Source organism: Corylus avellana, chromosome ca7 (genome assembly GCF_901000735.1).
Source record: "Corylus avellana chromosome ca7, CavTom2PMs-1.0".
Taxonomy (NCBI): Eukaryota; Viridiplantae; Streptophyta; class Magnoliopsida; order Fagales; family Betulaceae; genus Corylus; species Corylus avellana.
Window position 1 is genome coordinate 5,049,827 of NC_081547.1, and position 20,865 is coordinate 5,070,691.

Here is a 20,865-nt window from a genome sequence, read left to right on the forward strand (position 1 = left end):
TTCTCTCATTTCCTCTACCATCATCATCAATACAATGGAAGGCCAGAACCCTCCCTTCCTCTTCACGCCCTCCCAGCTTCCATCCTCCTCATTAATGCACCCTACTTCAGACCCAGAAATTGACTGGGTCAGCCTTCTCTCTGCAGGCCCATCTGGGCTCACCGACAATATGCCGATGATGATGGAAAGCTGTTCCACAGTACTATCCGAAAATGGAAGTTTGGAAGAAAAGGGTAATAATATCAAGGATAAGAGAAGAGGTGGTAGGATTAAAAGAACAACACGTCCTAGGTTCGCGTTTCAGACTCGGAGCGCCGACGATATTCTCGATGATGGCTACCGGTGGAGAAAGTACGGCCAGAAAGCTGTGAAAAACAGCATTTATCCCAGGTGCATGTCTTACTCATTATTATTAAACATATATTATTCTCATACCTTAATTAATTTACGTTGCATGTTCCAAGCTTTGCCATTCTCTAGTACTATATATATATATATATATCTTTACTAGAAAACTAGCTATATCATCTCAGCAATCCAACAATCTAATTATATCATTTTGTACTAGGAAACTCACGAATTAAAGATTAAATAAGAATATTATTTATTATTTATGTGTGATTATAATCAATTAAATCATCATTTATTCCAAAAGGTTAATTAGACTTATAGAAAAAAGTAAATTCTATCATTTAATTAGCATTTTAACATTTGATATATAAAACACAAATCTAGTTGCTTTTAGTCTTTCGTCAAGAAAATCCAGAGAACAAAACATGCAGAAATATTGGTGTGCACTATCATTGATCAACCTGATGAGCACAATGAATTCATCACCACCCAAAAATAAATAAATAAAATAAAATAAAGTATGTACTGCCAAAAACATGAATTTCATATGTTTAGCATCTTGCCATTATTATATGCTGCAATCAAGATCGATATCTTGAAAAGAAAATGTTTAGGAATCAATAGTGGCGAGTTTAATTTTTTGCATGACTTCTAATTGGTCATGATGAGTGTATAGTAAACTGTCGAATTTATATATAAAGCATGTTAATTAACACACATGGGTTTGGCATAATAACTATGAGATATTCAATTGTATTATATATATATATATATCATGATCAATTGGCTATTCTGTCTAACACTATTCTGATTCAGTGAGTATTAAAAGATGCCTTAATCCTCATTCAAATTTCTTGAGCTATACCGTAGTTTCATAATTACTATGATTGTTAGAATTAATTAATTAATTAATTAATTTTTTTTTTTAACATTTTCTAATCATGGCTGAAAGCATAGGGACTTGTCATGATGTTAACCATATTAATGAACCTATATATATAGAATACATATAATTTGAGCTACCTTGCTAATACAAATATGAAAATTTTGCATGATGTATTTTATATACATGTATTAATTAATGGTTAATTTGAAAATAAAAAATCAGAATTCTGACTTTGGTCGTTATTAATTAAACATGGACAATTAAGGAGCTACTATCGCTGCACCCATCACACATGCAATGTGAAGAAACAGGTTCAAAGGCTATCGAAAGACACAAGCATTGTGGTGACAACGTATGAGGGCATTCACAATCATCCCTGTGAGAAGCTGATGGAAACCCTAACTCCTCTTTTGAAGCAAATGCAGTTCCTCTCTAGGTTCTAAGCTCACTCCGCCATGGCACATGAACAAATATATATAACAATCATCACCAGAAGTATATTTGTTTCATACTTATTATAACCTCAACACTTGTGCATGTTAATTCTGTGACATTTGTGTAAATCAACTGTAATCTCTCGAATGTCAAATATCATCATGAAGTAAACCTTTATATCTTACTTTAATTGCCTACCATCTATAATCACCATCTTTATCTTTTAAGATAAATCCCAAATTGAGTACATCTCCTTATAAAGATAACTTCCTTATTTTGATAATTAAAGGGATAAATGCAAAATTGGTTTTTGGGATTTTGGCAAATAGTCTTTTGGAACTTCACTTATATGAACATATATAAGAAGTGAAACAACTAGCTTCTTGCGTACGTTTAGGGTTAGCTTTTGCTAATGTTCATGAATAAACCAGAATGAAGCACGTGGATAAGTGGATAAAATTTGAGAACCTTTTTCCCCGCTACAATTGGATGGGAATCATGTGTATGACATTTTCGTTCCAAATATATTTAGTATTGGTTTAAGTTTGGCCACCATTGATTTTGTTAGGAATTTGAAATGATGCTCTTCACACTCATGTTACACCGGCTGACGTGAAGTATTTTAAGTGGCTTATTTTTTATTTTTTTTAAGCGATCGACTTGAAAAGCCACTTAAACCACGTCACGTCAACCGGTGTAACATGGGTGTGAAGAATATTATTACTCTCACACTAATTGAAGGTTGAAATTGAAAGATACCTTATTGTATGCATCAATATTCGATTAAACATTTAATATCACAATCTTTAATATAATGAAAGATTGTTATAAATTTGTGTTAATTGTGATATCAAAGGAAGTGGGTTTGTTGTCCCATTAAATTAAATAAGAAAATGAAAGAATTTGTACATGTGGAACTAATGGGCATGTTAGTGAGGAGTTTTGAACCATTGCCTTCTGGCTGCAGCCTTCATATATCCACCAATGCGACTTTCAATATCTAAACCGTTAGTTACAAATGAGAAGTTGTGGCTTTTCACAAGTGCACCTTTCATGGAGAAACACTGAAGATCCTGATGGTGAATTGCTTCTAACCCACAAACCCAGCAACAAACCCTTTGAGTGAAAGCAATTATCACCTTAAAGATAGTATCAGACACACCTCGAAGTCACATTTATTTTATGATTACTGTTTCCGCTCAATTTCCTCAACAATAATGCGATGAAAAAGGTCAGTAGATTTAGATGGTTGCTTCCTGATTGACACTGATATAGAGTCGGTTTGTGATTGCATTTGAGAAATTGAGTTTTTAAGTCAAAAAAACGTTTTTGAACAAAAGCTTCATTTTTAAGCTTTTACTAAAAATACGTTTTAATTATTTTTAGGCTTCTTAGACCTTTAAAAGTGCTTTTAATTTTTTTACCAAACAAATACTTTTTTCTTTAAACGAACTTTTTGAATATTAAAAATAGTTTTAAACCCCTCAAATGCGATTACATGCCCATAGTGATACAGCATCTCTCTAATACCAAATAAAGAAGACTACTAAGAGCTAATTTTAGATGACAAAAAGATTTAAGGCCACAAAGTTCATAATCATTCATTTCTTCTTATCGAGTGACTACAGATGAACAGTCAAATTCTCTTGAATATTGTGTTGTAAAAAAAAAAAAAAATCTCTTTAATAGTATATACCCACTATAAAACTAGAACTACCCCTCCAATTCTATGTGACCGCTTAACAAGATACACTCGTATAAAGTGTAGAACAAAATAACTTTTAACTTCACAAAATGGTTGCATGATGCACCTTGACAACTCGACATGCATACCAAAATTTTGATTACAACAGGAGAGCCCCCAACTACCGTGGGAAATTAGCTAATCAACGCATAAAGCAGCCCAATTCCCCGGCAACTTAGTTGCACCTTCCAGCACTATATTGTGCCTGAGCCTGAAGATTAATTCTAGCGTTGGTGCTGCTTGAGACGAGCCCTTGCATTTGCAATGCACCGTGCGGGGTTGACATCAAGTTAGATGAAGTTTGGGAAAGTTGAGCAGACTGGGTAGGTTGAAGCATGAATTGGTTAAAAGCAGCAGCATAAGTCTCACCTGTGAGGCTTCCCCTCATTCTGCCTGAGGGCTGCCAGTTCTGTGCTGATGCCAACGTTTTTGAGCTATCAGCCGGCAAGACCGGCTGTATTGTCTCGCCCACACTCCCCCTCCACTCACTAGTTGTTCTAAGCCGCTTACCAGCCGTCGAAGGAGGTAACGAAGAGTCGTTTCTAGATTGTTGGAGTTGAACTGGCACAAATGATGGTGTTCTTGACATCTGGGCCATTGGATGAGAAGCAGTCCCGTGATGAATTTGAGTGATATCAACATTAACCATGCCATTACCACTACCATCTCCTTGCTGAAATTGCACTGGTTGTGCATGAAAAGATGGATGGACAATATTCTGAGGCTGAGTCATAGCAGAAGTTATCCTCGGGTGAGGAGCCCTAGATTGCAATAGATTTTTATGCGCAGAGGAGGATCTTGAGGAGATGTGGTAAGCACCTAGACCTTGGGCAGGAAAGCTAGCAGCCTGTTGGACTGCTTGACCAGAAATGCAATGGTGCTTGTTAACATCCCAGTTCTGTGATGAAAAAAGGAAAAAAGATGTCAGAGGAAAAAAAATACATAAATGAATACATCTTTCCTCTCTGATCAACTGATTTCCACATAGAATGCAAGGAAAGAAAGGGTCTCCTTAACCGTTCCATTGACGTTCACCAAAACAACCTATTTCCCTTTTAACTAAATCCATATTGAAGGGATTAGCCAAAGAAAAAAAAAAATCCATTTGAAATAATAGAAACATCAAGCCATTAATTTGAAACGACGATAGTTATTTATACATGGATGCGCCAAGTTTACAGAGCAAAGAAAGCCTGGCATATTTACAAAACAAAGTAAAATCAAATCAAACCTGTGTCAATGAATGATCTCGCATGGAAGGTAAAGCCATATCTGATAACGATGAAGAACTCGCAAGTGGCCTGAGTAATTGCTGACCCCTATCCATGCCCCCATGAAATGCATGACATCCATTCATATGGGATACCATAAAAGGCGTGCTTTGATAATTAGCAGAAGAGGTACTGTTGAGCATCAATGAATTCAAAGCCCTTTGTTCAAATGAACTGCTAACTGAAGCCTGGGGCAGAGTTGAAGTTCGGCCGGCATTAATAGCTACAGATGGCAACATCCCATTTTCATTTCTTGTATTCGATCTTCCAAAGCCAAACTGCTGTGATTGCAAGTAAGTGGGACCTAAAAGTTGGCTTTGCAGTAATGAGAGTGGGACAGTTCCATTTACATACACTGATTCATTCAGAACAGGAGAAGCAGCATTTGTTAGGACAGGGGAAAGTATTGAATTGCAAGAAGAAAAATTGGAAATGCCAGCAGTTACATGGCCACCCCAAAGAGAAGTGCCATCCATTGGACATTGTGGGGCAGCAGAAACAGACGAGGGAATTCTTGAGCAGATATTTTCCTCTCTTTGAGTAGAAAGATTTTGGTCCACTCTATCCGAATTCCTGACTTCTGTTTGCACAAGATTTCTTGAAACAGAAAAACATGGAGGATCATCCAGGAAATGTTGCTTGCCAGTACATTCAGATACACACATGGCATCACTAGCGTTGGCCCCTTTCATGGTAAGATCAACAACTTCAGCTGGCACACTTGACGACGCATCGCACTTACACTGCTGAGGTCTTTCTTGCTGACAACTTTTTGTCTCATGACCTGTTTGGTCAGTCTGATCTTCATTTTCCAAGACAGCCACCCAGGATCCATCTGCTGAGATTATCACATCAACAACAGTCTCTGCAACCTCTCCCAAGATCTGAACAAGAAACAAGGGGTTCACTTAAGTGGTGATATTGTTGGATGAAAACATTACATCCAAAACTACTTGCCTTGGCCATATCCTGATCAATGCGTATGTCTAGGTGGCAGATGGACTGGTTACAAAGAGGGCAACGCCATGATGGCCTTCTTGAGTTCATTTCAATGAAGTTCTCATAATCAAAGCACTGCATTTTGCAAAAAAAAAAAAAAAAAAAAAAAACAGATGATACAGAATTTAAACAAAGAAACAGAAGACCATTAACTATGAGAATATCTAAGGCACTAGCACCTTTCAAGCCTGGCAATCTACGGAGGCATAAAGGGATTTTTTTTTTTTTTTCCAAGGGTTGGACGTTTTGACCAGTTGCACCAGTGTCCCCACATGAATACACATGGGTGCTTTTGGACTTTGGAGCAAGCAAAATTAGAATACAAAGCAAGTATAGAGCAAGAAAACAAGGAAGAATGTGAACACTTCTCATTTGCAAGCATGTGCATAACAATGAATAGCTATATAATGTTGTGTTTTTCATATGTTAGCTATAACTCCAAAGTTCATTCAGCATAAATGGTTAATTGTTGTTTGTTTATTAGAAATGAGCTGATTGTCTTGCAGTGGCAGCTTGATGAGGAGGCTTGAGTTAGTGCTTTATATCTTGTGATAGTAACAAAGAACTTGCAATCTGCCAATTCAGGAATTGAGAACCAGAGTAAGACCCAAAGTAGGATGTTTCGGTTACAAAACTTTCAGTGAGACCAGCAAACTCGTCCTCTCTCTCTCTCTCTCAAACTCCTCTTTTATTTATTTATTCCCAAAGCAAACTCGTGGAGTGTTAGCAGGTAGTCAGTCAACACATTCAGCAGATCAGGTTGAAATTAGGTTAGAACCCACACCTAATCAGCAAAATCCAAATGATTATTATTTCTTAAATCATTTAACTAGTTACTGTTGATGCTTCGATTTTGACACATCAAAAGTTGAATAGCAGACTGAATTCTATACCATATAAAAGAAACAGTCCAGTTCAGGTTTTATCATTTTCAACCTGATCCTAACTTAAAATCAAGTCAGTAGTTGTAAACATAAACTACTTCTGGCTGTGTTCAAGTGCACCTCAGAAGAACAAGAAATTTCCTCTAATCTTTTACGCATGGAACTCTCACCTGATAATGCTTGCAGAGATGTCCTTTTACGGGAGTTTTAATACGTTTGTGGCTGTTAAAAATCAAAATAAAAACGAAATCATTCAAGACAGCAACCACAGTAGCCAATATTAATGCTAAATTCTTATGGTTTACCAAGGAGAAAATACGTTTCTGTGTTCAGAAAGTAAATTTGATCTATAAAAGTACATCACGAGAAAATAAACCACATATTAAAAAATGCCAACATTTTTTCTTGATCCTGACAAATGACATGATTTGTAAAATTGTTCAAATTTTTGCTTTGAGCCTAATTCGTTGTCTTATGGTTCATTGACACAGAAAATGAAGAGTATGAAAAAGGAACAGTTCATATATAAGTTAATTTATCATGCAATCAATAATAAGGAACAGCTATCCAGTGCCTTCTGTCTAGAAGGTATGTTGCCCACCAAGTAGTCCTTTTCTCAATCCCATTGCTCTGATATGCGATAAAAAGCAACTTCAACTAAGTTCCATATAACAGTATTAGAAGAAGGTTCTAGTTTATCCAGAACACAGAAGGAGCAGTCTTATCTAAGTAATTATAGACATTGTGTAGAAATAACATATGATTCTTCAAATTGAACTGCTAGCTGCACAAATAGAATAACAAAAACTTAACCTTCATATTTTTCTTAGGTCTAAGACACTAATCAAGCTTGTAGAAGTCATTAAGTATTCCAGCCTTTGTAAAATAAGAACAAGAAGAGGCGAAGAACAAATCCCACAGACCAGTATGAGTGGTTAGTAACAGCGAGAATAGTATGAGAGCGTACCTTATTGGGCAATTTAATGAAACACGTGATGGCCCCTCGATTATCTCAGAATCTGATATTTTCAATGTTAGTAAGCCAATGTCTTAGTTTTGTGTCTAAACTTCCAAGAAAGAATGTAAAATATAAACAGAAAACAAGGATAGCACTTTTTTCTTTCATTTGTCTTACTAGAATCAAGGGAAGCAACAACAGGCTGAACATAATCTTGTAGTGCTGGAGTTTCAGAAGTTGATGACATCATGCTCATGAAAGCGATAACAATGAGATAATTACCTATAAAATTTCAAAACTTGCTGTATTAACAGAGGACATTGAAACAAACAAGTGTGCTTTTTTGACAAGGAAGCTTTTGGTTGGGCATACCGTTAAACTGCCCCACAGCTTGAAAAAGATTGATTCCATATTTGAGCATTGCAGTAATATTTGTTGGCAGCTGTGGTCCAGTGTCCTGATGAAGGTATGGAAAACATGACAACATTACTAAATTTTACTGCATCAGGCTTTACACATTAAAAAATCATGCTTTGAATATAAATTAAAAGAAATATAACTCCAAGTAGAACTAAACAAACCATGGAAACATTATTCCTTCCTTGTACACCTTTCCCATTGAATAGAAAGCTACAAAAGATAACAAACAAACAAAAAAAAGAAGAGATCCTGATTAAGTTCATTACTCGGATTAAAAAAAGAAAATAAACCAACCATACTTTGCTTGAGGTGGAGTCACAATGCAAGAGGATGTGTCCATATTATCCCTTTGAGCAACAAACAGACCCTACATGAAAATAAAGAGAAAAACATGAAAGAACATGATATAAAAGTAAGCAGCAGCATTAAAATGAAAAACATTGATACTTATCAAAAAAAAATAAAAGTAAGCAGCAGCAAGGGAGAGGGAGAGAATAGAATGTTTAACAGAGCCAGCCCATCTAAATATACATCTTCTCATAACCTAAAACAAGCATGTATTTATCTTAAAACCTGGCACAAGCCACTTGGAACTACTGTCAGGCAAATTTGACCAGTAAGAAAAAACTATGGCAAGTAATACATAAACTAGACTATAGGACATACCAGAAAATCCTGCATATAAACTATACAGATAAAGTAAAAATGAATAATAACTGGAAGCTACACAAGAAGGTAATAAGGTTACAATGGGTAGAGCAAGAGCAATGCATTGAATTAAATATGAAAAATTGGTAGAAAGTAGAGGTCAAGATGCCATCTTAATAAATGAAGATTAGTACCAATTAACCCTGACTAGGGGTTGACCTGGCAATAGAAAAGGACAATGTTTGATTTAAAAGACAAATAATTATCATATGCTTTACTGGTGAGCTATGCCAGTAATAAAGTGTATTGGACTTCATACTTATTATGGACAATTATTCAAGACATGCTTACTATCTGTTTTGGCATAGGAACCACCATATTCTTCAAGATATGGAAGTCAGAGACAACGGTCCTGTACCCAGCCTAGCAAAAAGATCAAATAAGTAAAGTGTCAGAAATTTAAACTAGAGAATGTGTGTTTGTGAATTCATGTGTTGCTAAATACATGAAACCTACCTTGACCTCAAGTGAAGCTAGTATGTGGCCCATCTTTATGCATGGATAGAATCTGACACGTGAAAAGATAAAGAATATATCAATAAGCTACTAGGATTTGAATTGAATAATAAACTCAGTTTCCGGAAGAAACTAAATTGTATCTGTGGATAACTGCTTATGTATCTCCTACGTTATCAAAAAAAAAAAATGTATCTCCTTTGCGGATTAGTTATAGTGGCTTCCTTACTCTTTTTGCTTCTTCTAGTTAGGTGTTCCTTTTGTATACTTTCTGTGTACTTAGAGCGCCTTACGCTTTTAATTATATTTGTTGATTACTTATCAAAAATAATAATAAACTCTGTTTCCGGAAGAAAGGTCATAACTGCCAAGTAACCTCTAACTAACTATTCAGGGGGGAAAAAGCCTCTACTTGTTTTGGCATCCAGGTAAACCCAGAACTTCCATGTCTGATAGATGGGCAAAAAATAAACCCTTAATTTCAAATAATCATGCACACACGAGTTAGAAAGGAATTATAGACTCTGTAAGTTGGCTTAACAACTGTTAATCAAGCTTCAACAATTATGTTCTATTATTAAAGGTCCATAAATACTGGAAAGAGCTGTTACTTGGATTCTGCCATAATGAGCAAGTCATTCACTTGGGAAAAAAAAATCAACATCTCCTGATAAAGAAGACAACTAAAGTAGAATTGGATTTGATTTTAATCCCCAAAAACTACAGATGTCCGGACAATAGTGGCTTTTAAGTAGAGCAGTGACTACACCAACTCAAAAACACATTAACACTGTAAAGTTCAAGATGAGCAAAGTAGTGAGAAGTTTATACCTGGACATGATTTTAGAAATACTGGGGAGAGCATAGCTTGGTTCGATGCAAATATCCTCGGTATTACTGAAAGTTTTACCTATCTAAGTATGCACAAAAACCTGTGTAAGGGATAGGCATGAAAAATTTAAGCAAAAAAGGAAAGGTATAAAAATAAAAGAAAATAAAAAACCAAGTAACCCAACCAGAAAGAAACAAAAGATTAATTTTACTAACCTCCTTAGCCAATGCAAGAAGATCACCTGCATCTTTGTTTTGAAACCATCCAATCATACAAGCATTCTATGTCAGACATCAACATATCAAACAAAATATTAGTTCAATATTCTTTGTAAAATTACTAATTAAAAAAAATATATTCTTTGTAAAATGAAGAATATATCTTCTAGGAATAATAAAATTAGAGAAGGCAATATATCCTAAATTCATAGAAGTAAATTAGATCCTCTCAAGCATGCTAACCTACTCCTGAAATAGGCTTCAGAACATATGTGCTTCAAAGATGGTTGTGCAGCCACTTAGGTTTTTCACACAACTATCCTAGCTGCCAGGTGGGTAAGGTAAGACCTTTAAATACAGGGCTTGGCTCTTGACTGAGCAAATAGTAACCAATGGTGAAGCCAAGTGGGGCATGGCAAACTATGAGAAGCCAAAGTGATAGCATCTCCAATCAGAGAAAAAAAAAACGCAATTAAGCATTTAGGAGTGCAATTAAAAAAAAAAAGGCAATTTAAAAATGTAGAAAAATCTACATTTTCAAATCGCTGGCAACGGAGTACATTTTAAAAAACGCACAATTTTAAAAGCCACACTACAATTTAACCAAATGTTTAATTGCGTTTTAAAAAAAATCACACCTTAAACTGCAAAACCAAACAGATCCTTACTCTAGACAGTAAAGATGTTATTGATTGTGAACCAATATTGGGCTATTTACACATAGGGATGGAAAAAGTTTATATAGGTGAGTCTCTATTAGTGCCATAATGTTTTTCATTTTATTTTTATTTTTTCAAAAAAGAGCCTCTTTTTTTTTTTTCTTTTCTTTTTTTTTTTTTAATGTCAGGGAACCTCTCCAAGGCAGGGCCCTTCGGACCCACTCCTGCAGAGTAAATTTCGGCCCCGTACACCGCACCCTCGAAAATTTTCCTACACGAAACTGGTTAAATTACTAGCTTTTCACCAAGGGATGTGGCCCCAAGGAATTGTTTACACCCACGAGGTGTTGAACCTTGGACCTTGAAAGGAGCAAACCCTCAAGACCAAGGCCTTCACCACTTGGGCCAACCCCTTGGGGTTTCAAAAAAGAGCCTCTATTAGTGCTATTGCTATATGATGTAATCCTCTCTCTTTTTTCTTTTTTCTTTTTTGACAAGTGCTATATGATGTAATCCATTTTCTTCAATAAATTTATAATCTTTAAATTTTGAAATTTTTTATCCTTATTTTGTATATCTTTTCCAAGTTAGGGTAAAAAAAATTTGAAGAGGAAGAAAGATTCTCTTCAATTTCCATTATGTGGTCATGGGGGTGTTTACTTTTATTATGTGGTATTAATATAGTTTCACTTCATACAATGTGTAGGGACATGATAATGAGGCTATCTTATACTAATGATCTTTTTTATTTTTAGTTAGAAAATTAGGTCAGCATTGCCAAATTTTGATAAAGTAAGCAAGTAATGTTTTGAAGTTAAAAGCTTAATGAGTTAATCATTGAACTTGATCTCCCTTACACCAGGTTGTTGGTGGGGACACCAGATACAAGCCACCAATCACATGTGTGTATGGACGCCGATGTTGGAGGACAACCCAGACAATGACTTTGTGGTTGAGTGATTGAAAGCTGGAGATTATGTTATTACCCCTTACTTCTTCTCCCTCTTTCCCCTTTCCCCCTCTCCCTTCAACTTTCTTCTTTGCTTCTACTGACGGTACAGCATCATCGAGCCCCTCATTCAGTCAATTGATTTTGAGAAGTGAGGTAGATGGCTCTCTTGTTCACCTTCTCAATCCTCATTAAGCAATCAAGCGTTTCAGATATGCTAAAATGAACATAGTATGATGAAGATGTGACCGGCCATGGTTTTTGTTTTGGAGGCGAGCCCGCTATGCTGAATGTACAAGGGATAATACATTTGAACCCCATTAAGGGCCAAACGAGGAACCTACTTCAAAGCCAAACCACTAATTTTATACTGTAACACAGTTTTCCATCCATTATCTGCAGTATCTTATCAGTTATGACAAACTATAAGCGGTCACCATCATGAACCCTGTTCCTCCACTTCATTCCCACTCTTCAAATCTCAAGAAGCAAATTGATAATCCATGAGTAACACTACCAACAACTGAAGTGAGAAGATAATAATTCTAATGGCGACTGCTTAGTTCCAATGAAAACTAACATGTTCCCATTTTTGTTAAAAATCCTCTCTTAAAAGGATAAAATAATATGGTACATAAGCATTGGTGAATATATTGCTGCAGAAAGAAGAAGAGGGCAGCCCTTCTTCTTCTTGTCATTTTGAAGAAGTGGGACTCCATAGAAAGCTCACACGCAAACAAGGCCAAAGGAGACTGTCATGCATGACAATTTGACAAGAGTGCACTATTGATTGTGTCTACTGCTCCCTTTTTTCTAAAGAACAGAAAAGGAAAATCACTGTTCTTCCAGTTACATACAATTAAAGTGGACCTCTCATACTTTCTAAGATTGACAAGAGGGTACAATTATTGTAATGTTAGTAGTGTAAGTATATTTGTCATTTGTTGTCTAATCCAAGATGTTCTTGCTACTATTTTTAACCGTAAATTTCTGGAGCAACTCATGTTGCATGCTCAATAAATTAATCATCTAAAGTATCAAACGTAATGAATTTCAAGGGTAACTCAACATTTAACTGAAGGAGCAAACAAGGAGCATATAACACATATTTTTCATAACTCCACTTGGCAATGCACTATTTTAGCTTTTATGACAAAGCTAACAAACATAAATTATCGAGTAGCTATCAACAGTCAATTATCAGCAATCAATTCAAGATCATTACTTGTTACAAGCAACAATAGACTCAATCAAACGACACAAGTGACTGAATACCTTGACAGAAATCATAAGTGCCATTACAGCTGCTTGAAGGGAAGAATTATCCTGATGCTTATATACCTATGTGGTGTAAAACGAAGTAAGAGATATTAGTTGTTTCAGAATATAATTCAAGAACAAAATTTATAAAATGTTTTCTTATTCACACAGTAAGCTCTCATGATTAAATAGAAAATAATTTCAAAAAGTAAGCAACTGTGCAAACTTTGAAGGGTAAGCTTCTTAAGTGCAATCCTATATGTTACTTTTAACTAGTCAACCAGAAGCATTAACATCAAAATCACACAACACGATCTGTATTATGAATGTGATAAATCGCAAGGGGATGGATCAGATGGAAAAGAAAACGAAGTCTCAGTTTAATTGTAAATAAAATTAATGGTTCATAGTACTGTGTTCAATTATCAGGCAAATTCATGTGATTTCAGACAGATTGACAATATAGAGCCTGATTGATCTGATTTCTAAAAAGACCCACAACTTTGAATTATATTGTAAACCATGTAAAATAAGAAAAGATTCATAACCATCATTGATCCTTTGCAGGTGAAGTTCTGAATTATATGGTGTCAATATGTGTATCAACAGTCAAAAACAAATTTCAAAAACTCATTTTCAAGCATACACATCAAAATCTCATAATAGAAAATAAAATGCAAATAAATATAGAAAGAGGTCCACAAGTCCAGTTACCATCACACACATGCACGAAAAACAAAAGTACCTGCTTAACCAATATAGGCAAATCTTGTGCTTTTGGTGGAACCTCGTTAGTCGCAACTGCATAATCAATGCCTCTGTATTTGTTAAAGAAATAGCTTGTCAAGAAAGTTCGACCAAAACCAATGATTATGAATACAAATTGAGTCAATTAGGAGTAAGGAGAGCGAGAGTGTTAAAATACAATGCCATAAATGTTAGAACATTAATTAAATGATTCGATCAATCATTTCCTATCAACTTAAGCTTTTAGGATATATGTTAATTTAACATGGTATCAGAACAAAGATTTTAAGTTCAAACCTTGTCAACATCATTCACATCTCGTTTCAATTAAATATTTCAAATGTTGGACTTCACTTATTAGGGAGAGTTTGAGCCCACACGTGAGGGGGAGTGTTAGAACAATAATTAATCAAATCAATAATTTCCTATCAGTTTAAGCTTTTTGGGATAAGTAGTGATTTAATAATAACAAAATAAAACCAAAAAGTGATGTGCTAAATCAAAACCAGAGTTCAAAAAAAAAAAATCAAAACCAGAGTTCAAATGCAGGTACTATTTAAGAGAGAGAGAGAGAGAGAGAGAGAATCAATAATACCCTTGACCCTGTTTCTAGCCAAGGTGCCAAAATTCCTCGAGTTGCAACCTTTACTTTGTTACAGACACAGGCACTAACCTACAGTTTTGCAGAAAACTTGAGAATTTTCAATTTAATTGTAAAATTCCCGATCAGAAGATATGCTCAATATATAAATGTTTACTGACATGTTTCTGCCCTGAATATCAGTCCTTAATTCTTCCAGATGCATATCAAGGTATACTTTCAAGATGAACTCCTGAAGTGTGATCCACATGGCTGCTAATCAAGAACTATATCACGAAGTTGGCACTACTGCCACTACACTGCAATGGTGTCCATGCTATAAAATAAGCTATGCCGCTGAGACTCTGTGGATTATTTCGCTATCTATGTGGTTGTCCCTAATAAAAAATCTGGGTTCACATGCACTAAGCAGTAACCAATTATAAGCAACCTAAATACTCTTTCACCAAATTTTGTTTATCTAGATTTGAATATCTCTCATAACTCTTCCGTTTCAACTCCATACTACTCTCACTTCCAGTTCCAAGTGATAACCCTATAATGAATAGCTAAATACCATCCCCCGTTACCATTTTAGGCCATTTTCACTTTAACAACTCCAATACCACGAGTTCAACAATCATACACATTTCAGAAACCAAAAATAAAACAAAACAAAAATAGTTGAACAAGATATAACATGAAAAAATAAAAATAAAAATAAAAAGAAGAAGAAGAAGAAAGAATCATTAAGAAAAAATAGTTGAACATATAACCTACTGCGAATGAGCTAAAAATCCTATTCAAACAGGAAAAATATAGAGAAGGCCCATAATGTGGTTTTGGGATTTGAATGGAAAAGATAAAAGGAGAGGAAGAGACTTGGCCAGAGAGAAGCAAAGATCGGAGAACACAGAGGGATCACTGAGATGACCGGACCGAATGTGCATGGCGAGTAACCCCGCTAGCCTACCCACCAAAAGCGACGCCGTCGAGCACTGCTCGCTTGGGCCACCACCAAGTGGTGCACCCACAAGCCCCTCCGTACGGCTCTGCATTGCCCAACTTTCTTCCCTCTCTCTCTCTGTGTGGTTACTTGGTGCCGAAGGTTTTGTTGAGCTTAAGAACAGAGACCTTTTGTAAAAGAGAGTGACGCAATGTCTAGGGTCCGTTTGATATACGGAATTGAAATTCCTTCAAAAATGGGATGGCGTATGATATTATTGTAAGAAAAATAATGCAAATAATTCATTTGCCCATTTTTCTTTGCTCATCGCTTTGAAGTGAAGATTCAAATTTACTATGATCCCAAGAAAAGGTAGAAGATGGGCGACAACACAATTTTTTGGTGATATTTAATTTGTTGGTAACACAATTTTTTCACTCGAATTTTTCAAAATATTCTTTGTTGGTTGATCACCGGTAAAATGTGTTACTACTTTTTGTTTTTAAATAAATTTTAGGAAAAAGTGCACACTACTACTACATCCCAAATCCAGCAAAAATACAAAAATTTTCATTAAAAAAATCAATAAGACAAAAAAAAATCCTTATTAATTAAAAAAAAAATTAAAAAAAACAAAAGAGAGCTCCTACTACTATATGGTCCTAGTGTAAATCAGTCATTTTACAACATTCAATCACCATATGACAGATCATCAATTCAAGAAAAATACAAAAAATCAAAGTGAGAACAAAAACACTAAATCAAAATGAGAACAGCATAAGGGATGAGCTGGGTGGCTCGCTGAATGGGCTGTGTTGGTCGGCACGCTAACCCCAGCCTGGGGGTGGCTCGCTGATCATGCCAGACCCACGGTTAGGTCTGACTGGCCGTGACCCGATTGTAGATGCCTCAAAACCCGCTTCTTGGTGGAAGGTTAATCCTTTAGAGATTCTATCACCCTAAAACCGGAGAGGGTGACCCACGGCTAGGTGACTGGGTCTGGCCAGCCGTGGGTCACGGCTAGACCCACAGGTCTATTTTCTTTCTCTCTTAAGCTCATAATGACATCATCCAATGTATTTTGTTGTAGGTTATTTTTGTGACTTTTGTGCTTTAGCTTATGTGTCAGTTGTTGATTGGGGGCTATAAAGATGGGGTTTTAAGGCACGTCCAGATATAAGTTAAACTAACAAGAGATAGATCAATCGGCTAGGATCACGCCTAATGAAGCGGAGGTCATTAGTTCAAATCTTCATTCTCCTTCTTATGCAGACATGTAAAAAAATAAAACAAAACAAACAAAAAAAAAATTAAAAATCAAGGTGGTGGTTCGGCTACCCCTCAAATAACAGAAATTTCCTCTAAACCAGTATATAGGAAGTATCCTCCAACCCATTTAAAATAGTGCCAAATGTCTATAAACATTTAAAATGCACATTAAATTTGGTCTAAGTTAGTAAACTGCTATTAATGACGTTAAAAATTTAATATGCATTTTAAATGTTTATAAACACTTGACACTATTTTAAATGGGTTAGAGAATATTTTTTCTATATTAGTTTTGAGGAAATTTATGTCACCCCTCAAAAGAAGTTTTTTTTAAAAAAAAAAAATTAAATTTTTATAATTTTTTTAAAAAAAATTAGAAGGTGGACAAACCACCCCCATTTAGAGTGTGAAAGATAAAATCCTTCAGTGGTAATGTAATATTAAGGGCATGGGTTTAAATCTCCATAAGGCACAAAAATCTTAATTTTGTGATTATTATACTTTGTCTTTTAAACGAAAGGGTTTACAAAATAAACCCCATAGGTGGTGCCATAGATGGATATGCTTTATTAGTTTCTAAATTCAAACCAAAATCTCATATGGAAAGATAATTAACATGTTGATCACATTTTAAAGATTCATATCTTGAACTTAATTCTTAGTGCTTTTCTTTAAAATAAAAAATAAAATAAAATAAAATAAAATGTATGACCAACCAAGGGGAGGGGCTGGGGAGTCTTATTGCATCTTTTTTCAAAGGGATAAATGTAAAATTAGTCAGTGTGGTTGGTCTAAATTACAAATCAATGTATGTCGTGTCAAAGTGAACTTAAAGATCTCTGAGATATGCCAAAAAAACAATTTAGTCTCTAGGGTCAAATTATGTTAAAATATTTGACGAATTTCGTTAGGTGCCACGTCACCACTAGCATAGCACTTAACAGAATCTGTTAAATGTGTTAACGGAATTCGACTCCAGGGATTAAATAGTTTTTTTGACATACCTTCAGAGATCTCTAAGTTTACTTTAATGAGTGATTTATAATTTAGGCTAACCAAATAAATTGGTTTTGCATTTATTCCTTATTTAAAAGCAAATCAATTAGAATAGAATTAAACTCACATCTCCATCATTATTGCATGCAATTGGATTTGGCATAAAATTTTCAAACAATTATCATATGGATTTTAACATTCAAACTTTTCCATTATCATATGCATTGCCTTGTCAATTGCATACCACTGCACCGGCCATGGTTTTATAAAAACAATCAGTCATTATGGGATAAAAAACTGGAACACTATGTTCCGCTAATACAATGTCATGTCATCAATATATTGAGGGGCTTCTTTGATATGAACTTGTTTGTCCATAAGAAAAAAAACACGTTTTTTGCTAGCCTATATGCTGCTCCATTCGCATCCCTTTTTAGGTGAGACGCCTCCCACTTTTGTAAGTGATTCAGCACCATTATTGCATTGTCAATTAATTTGTCATATCTTGTAATACTCCACCCTAAATGTAAATGATATGATATTATCTGCTTTAGACAAAATCTGCACTATTTAAAGAGATCATATTTCATATAAACACATCATCTTTTATAAACTCAGACATTATGAGACGTCACAATCACCCCCTCTTAGTGGGTCATTACTAAGGCCTTTTTCTAGGTGATAGACACTTTACACAGTAAACTCTCCATTTTATTTTTTGTGCACCTCCAAATGTGTTAGTCGCTGCCATTTAAAATATCTCAAAAGGATCTGACTAACTAGCCTCCTCAAATACCTATTTAATCATATAGAAGTATTCCATCATCTATTATCCTTGTCAATAAGATCAGCCACCACCGTAACATCTTAATTTAGCAGTTAGCACCCTTCTCGGCGTGTTTGATAAAGTCGAAGGTGATTTTTTTTTTTTTTTTTTTTAGTAGAAAGCGATTGTTAAATTTAATCCAAATTATACTTATATAATTTCTTGGATACTGTTTCTTTGTAAGTGGATTTTTAATGATGAGTTGACAACTTATAGCTGAATTACAATACTAATAAATGTGTATAAAGCCGAAAAATAGAAATATCTGTCGTTAAATTGTAAATAAGTTATTAGACAAATACAAGCGAATACGTACCCAAGATTTGTATAAAGTCGTCACGTCCCTCTATATAAGCAAAACGATCATTTCCGATTCCGATTAACGCTGTGCGACAAGATATCTTACAATTTCTCAGAATCTGACCAGTAGTGTTTGTTAAGCCAAAATGTCACAGATGTTGGACAAAGCTAAGAACTTCATGGCAGAGAAGCTGACCACCATAGAGAAGCCAGAGGCCAGCATCGATAACGTTGATTTCAAGCGCGTGAGCCGCGAGTCAGTGGAGTACCTCGCTAAGTTGTCCGTGAAGAACCCCTACGGACATTCCCTGCCCGTCTGCGAGATCTCTTACACCCTCAAGAGTGGTGGCAGGTTTCATCTCATCATCATTTCCTACAACAACCCTTTTTTCTTTTTCCTATTGAATAATATTCCACAATGGATCTTCCACAATAGAAACTTAAATATATTTTAATGTTTTGTGCATGATTCTGTATGTGTGGAACAGGGTGATCGGATCAGGGAAGATGGCGGACCCAGGAGACCTGAAGGCGAGCGACACGACATTGATGGACGTACCGGTGAAGGTGCCACACAATGTATTGGTGAGCTTGGCAAAGGACATCGGTGCAGATCGGGATATAGACTATGAGCTGGAATTGGGTCTCACCATTGATCTCCCTGTCATTGGTAACTTTACCATTCCCCTCTCCACCAAGGGAGAGATCAAGCTGCCCTCCATCTCTGACATCTTTTAAATCTCTCTCGATCTCTTTCTCAAGTTTGCTTTCTTTTTTTTTTTCTTACGTTTGCTCTACCTATAATGTTTGTTGAATGATTTCATACCCTTGCCCGATCGAACTGGTGCATAAATAAATATGGAATTTTTCAATTCTGCGTTTGCATGATATAGAATTTACAGCATATAACTACAAATCAAATCAAAATTAATAGCCACGAAAGAATTGATTCACGTGATATAGAATTTACAGCATATCAGTAAAAATCAAATCTAAAGTAATAGGATGACGAGTGTGAACAATGAACATGATTATCTTGGTTCAAAACAGTTCGTGGCTAAAAATTTATAGCCACAGACACCTATCCACCGACAAAAAAATAATAATAGAATATTATTATATATTAAAAAAAAAAAATGGTTGGTCACCTCATTTTGGCCATAGGATAATCGGATCATTCTATTTTAGTTGGGCCACCTCCTATGGCCCAACTAAAATATTTCTTTAACTAAATGATCACTTTTTATTTATTTTTTATTTTAGCTATTTATTTTTTAAAATTTTTAAAAAATATTTATATCCAGGCTCCAGTACAGTATTCTAGCAATTTATTTTTATTTTTTCATTTAAAATATTATTTTTATCTACTTTTCTTATTTCCAAATTAAAGAACATAAAAAATCGAAGAATAGAAAGAACAAAATTGTTTTTTATAGTAATATACTTAAGGATTTGTTAAGTTACGATGGATATTTGGTAGCATAGTAGATATTTAACGATTTTGTTAAATTAGATGTGAAGTATTTTTGAAATTTTATTGCTACGGGAGTAATTAAAATAATTTTTTAAATATTTTATTAAGCTGAATATGAGTGCATTTAAGAATGTACAAGACTCTAGACTTCAATGGAATTAGAAGTTGTGGAACTCTATAGAAGATTTTTAAGAGATATTTTTTAGATTTTCCAAATAACAAAAAGAATAATAGAACTCTGTAGAAGAACTTTAACAAAAAGACAAAAACCTATGACCACCAATATAAGGCTAGTTTTCCAATAGGGCTCTAGAACTCTCTGGCTATGTTTGCCAACAGCCGGGGTTGGCACTGTAGCACTGTTTGCTACAGTATCAACTGACATGTGACAGTTAAAATTGACTTTTTCATATTATTATTATTATTATTTTTTAAAAGCAAAATATTAAAAAAAAAAAATAGAAAAAATGAGGAGAAAGCCACCCCATCTTTCTCCTCATATATATATTTTTTTAATATTTTGCTTAAAAAAAAAAAATTAAGATGAAAAAGTCAATTTTTGCTGCCACCTGTCAGTTGGCACTGTAGCTGGAACAGTGCCGTTCCAGCTACAATACCAACAGCAAAAATTGACTTTTTACTTAAATTTTTTTTTTAAGCAAAATATTAAAAAAAAAAAAAAGAGGAGAAAGATGGG

At 34.9% G+C, this 20,865-nt stretch overlaps 3 protein-coding genes across 5 annotated transcripts; 2 read left to right on the top strand and 1 right to left on the bottom strand.

Annotated features, from left to right (window-relative positions):
• Positions 1–34: 34 nt before the first annotated feature.
• Positions 35–1,776, top strand: LOC132186595 (probable WRKY transcription factor 43). The gene is made up of 2 exons (XM_059600575.1): positions 35–390; positions 1,503–1,776. The coding sequence occupies exons 1-2, from the start codon at positions 35–37 to the stop codon at positions 1,678–1,680; spliced, it is 534 nt and encodes a 177-aa protein (XP_059456558.1). The 3' UTR covers positions 1,681–1,776.
• Positions 1,777–3,303: 1,527 nt separating this feature from the next.
• Positions 3,304–15,618, bottom strand: LOC132186777 (E4 SUMO-protein ligase PIAL1-like). Of its 3 annotated transcripts, XM_059600837.1 has the most exons (17): positions 15,240–15,618; positions 13,776–13,848; positions 13,046–13,111; positions 10,160–10,225; positions 9,944–10,026; positions 9,113–9,164; positions 8,948–9,019; positions 8,248–8,315; positions 8,110–8,158; positions 7,901–7,985; positions 7,706–7,810; positions 7,538–7,589; positions 6,741–6,792; positions 5,645–5,761; positions 4,648–5,571; positions 3,786–4,314; positions 3,304–3,668 (listed from the first exon to the last, which is right to left on the bottom strand). In XM_059600837.1, exons 1-17 carry the CDS (start codon positions 15,413–15,415, stop codon positions 3,592–3,594), a joined length of 2,646 nt encoding a protein of 881 aa, XP_059456820.1. In that variant the 5' UTR covers positions 15,416–15,618; the 3' UTR covers positions 3,304–3,591. The 3 variants fall into 3 exon arrangements, with proteins under 3 accessions (XP_059456820.1, XP_059456819.1, XP_059456822.1); XM_059600836.1 differs by having other exon boundaries at positions 3,304–4,314; positions 15,240–15,613; XM_059600839.1 differs by lacking the exons at positions 13,046–13,111; positions 13,776–13,848; positions 15,240–15,618 and having other exon boundaries at positions 3,304–4,314; positions 9,944–10,044; positions 10,160–10,203.
• Positions 15,619–18,742: 3,124 nt separating this feature from the next.
• On the top strand, positions 18,743–19,566 carry LOC132187257 (desiccation protectant protein Lea14 homolog). Its single transcript, XM_059601505.1, has 2 exons — positions 18,743–19,046; positions 19,183–19,566. The coding sequence occupies exons 1-2, from the start codon at positions 18,841–18,843 to the stop codon at positions 19,430–19,432; spliced, it is 456 nt and encodes a 151-aa protein (XP_059457488.1). The 5' UTR covers positions 18,743–18,840; the 3' UTR covers positions 19,433–19,566.
• The last annotated feature ends 1,299 nt before the right edge of the window (positions 19,567–20,865 follow it).

Coding starts and splice junctions, on each gene's coding strand:
- LOC132187257 (XM_059601505.1), top strand. CDS start 18,841: ATGTCACAGATGTTGGACAAAGCTAAGAACTTCATGGCAGAGAAGCTG. Junction 19,047..19,182: donor ACCCTCAAGAGTGGTGGCAG/GTTTCATCTCAT, acceptor TGTGTGGAACAG/GGTGATCGGATCAGGGAAGA.
- LOC132186777 (XM_059600836.1), bottom strand. CDS start 15,415: ATGCAGAGCCGTACGGAGGGGCTTGTGGGTGCACCACTTGGTGGTGGC. Junction 9,020..9,112: donor TAGCTTCACTTGAGGTCAAG/GTAGGTTTCATG, acceptor TCTTTTTGCTAG/GCTGGGTACAGGACCGTTGT. Junction 5,762..6,740: donor ATCTCTGCAAGCATTATCAG/GTGAGAGTTCCA, acceptor TGCAAAATGCAG/TGCTTTGATTATGAGAACTT.
- LOC132186595 (XM_059600575.1), top strand. CDS start 35: ATGGAAGGCCAGAACCCTCCCTTCCTCTTCACGCCCTCCCAGCTTCCA. Junction 391..1,502: donor AAAAACAGCATTTATCCCAG/GTGCATGTCTTA, acceptor TGGACAATTAAG/GAGCTACTATCGCTGCACCC.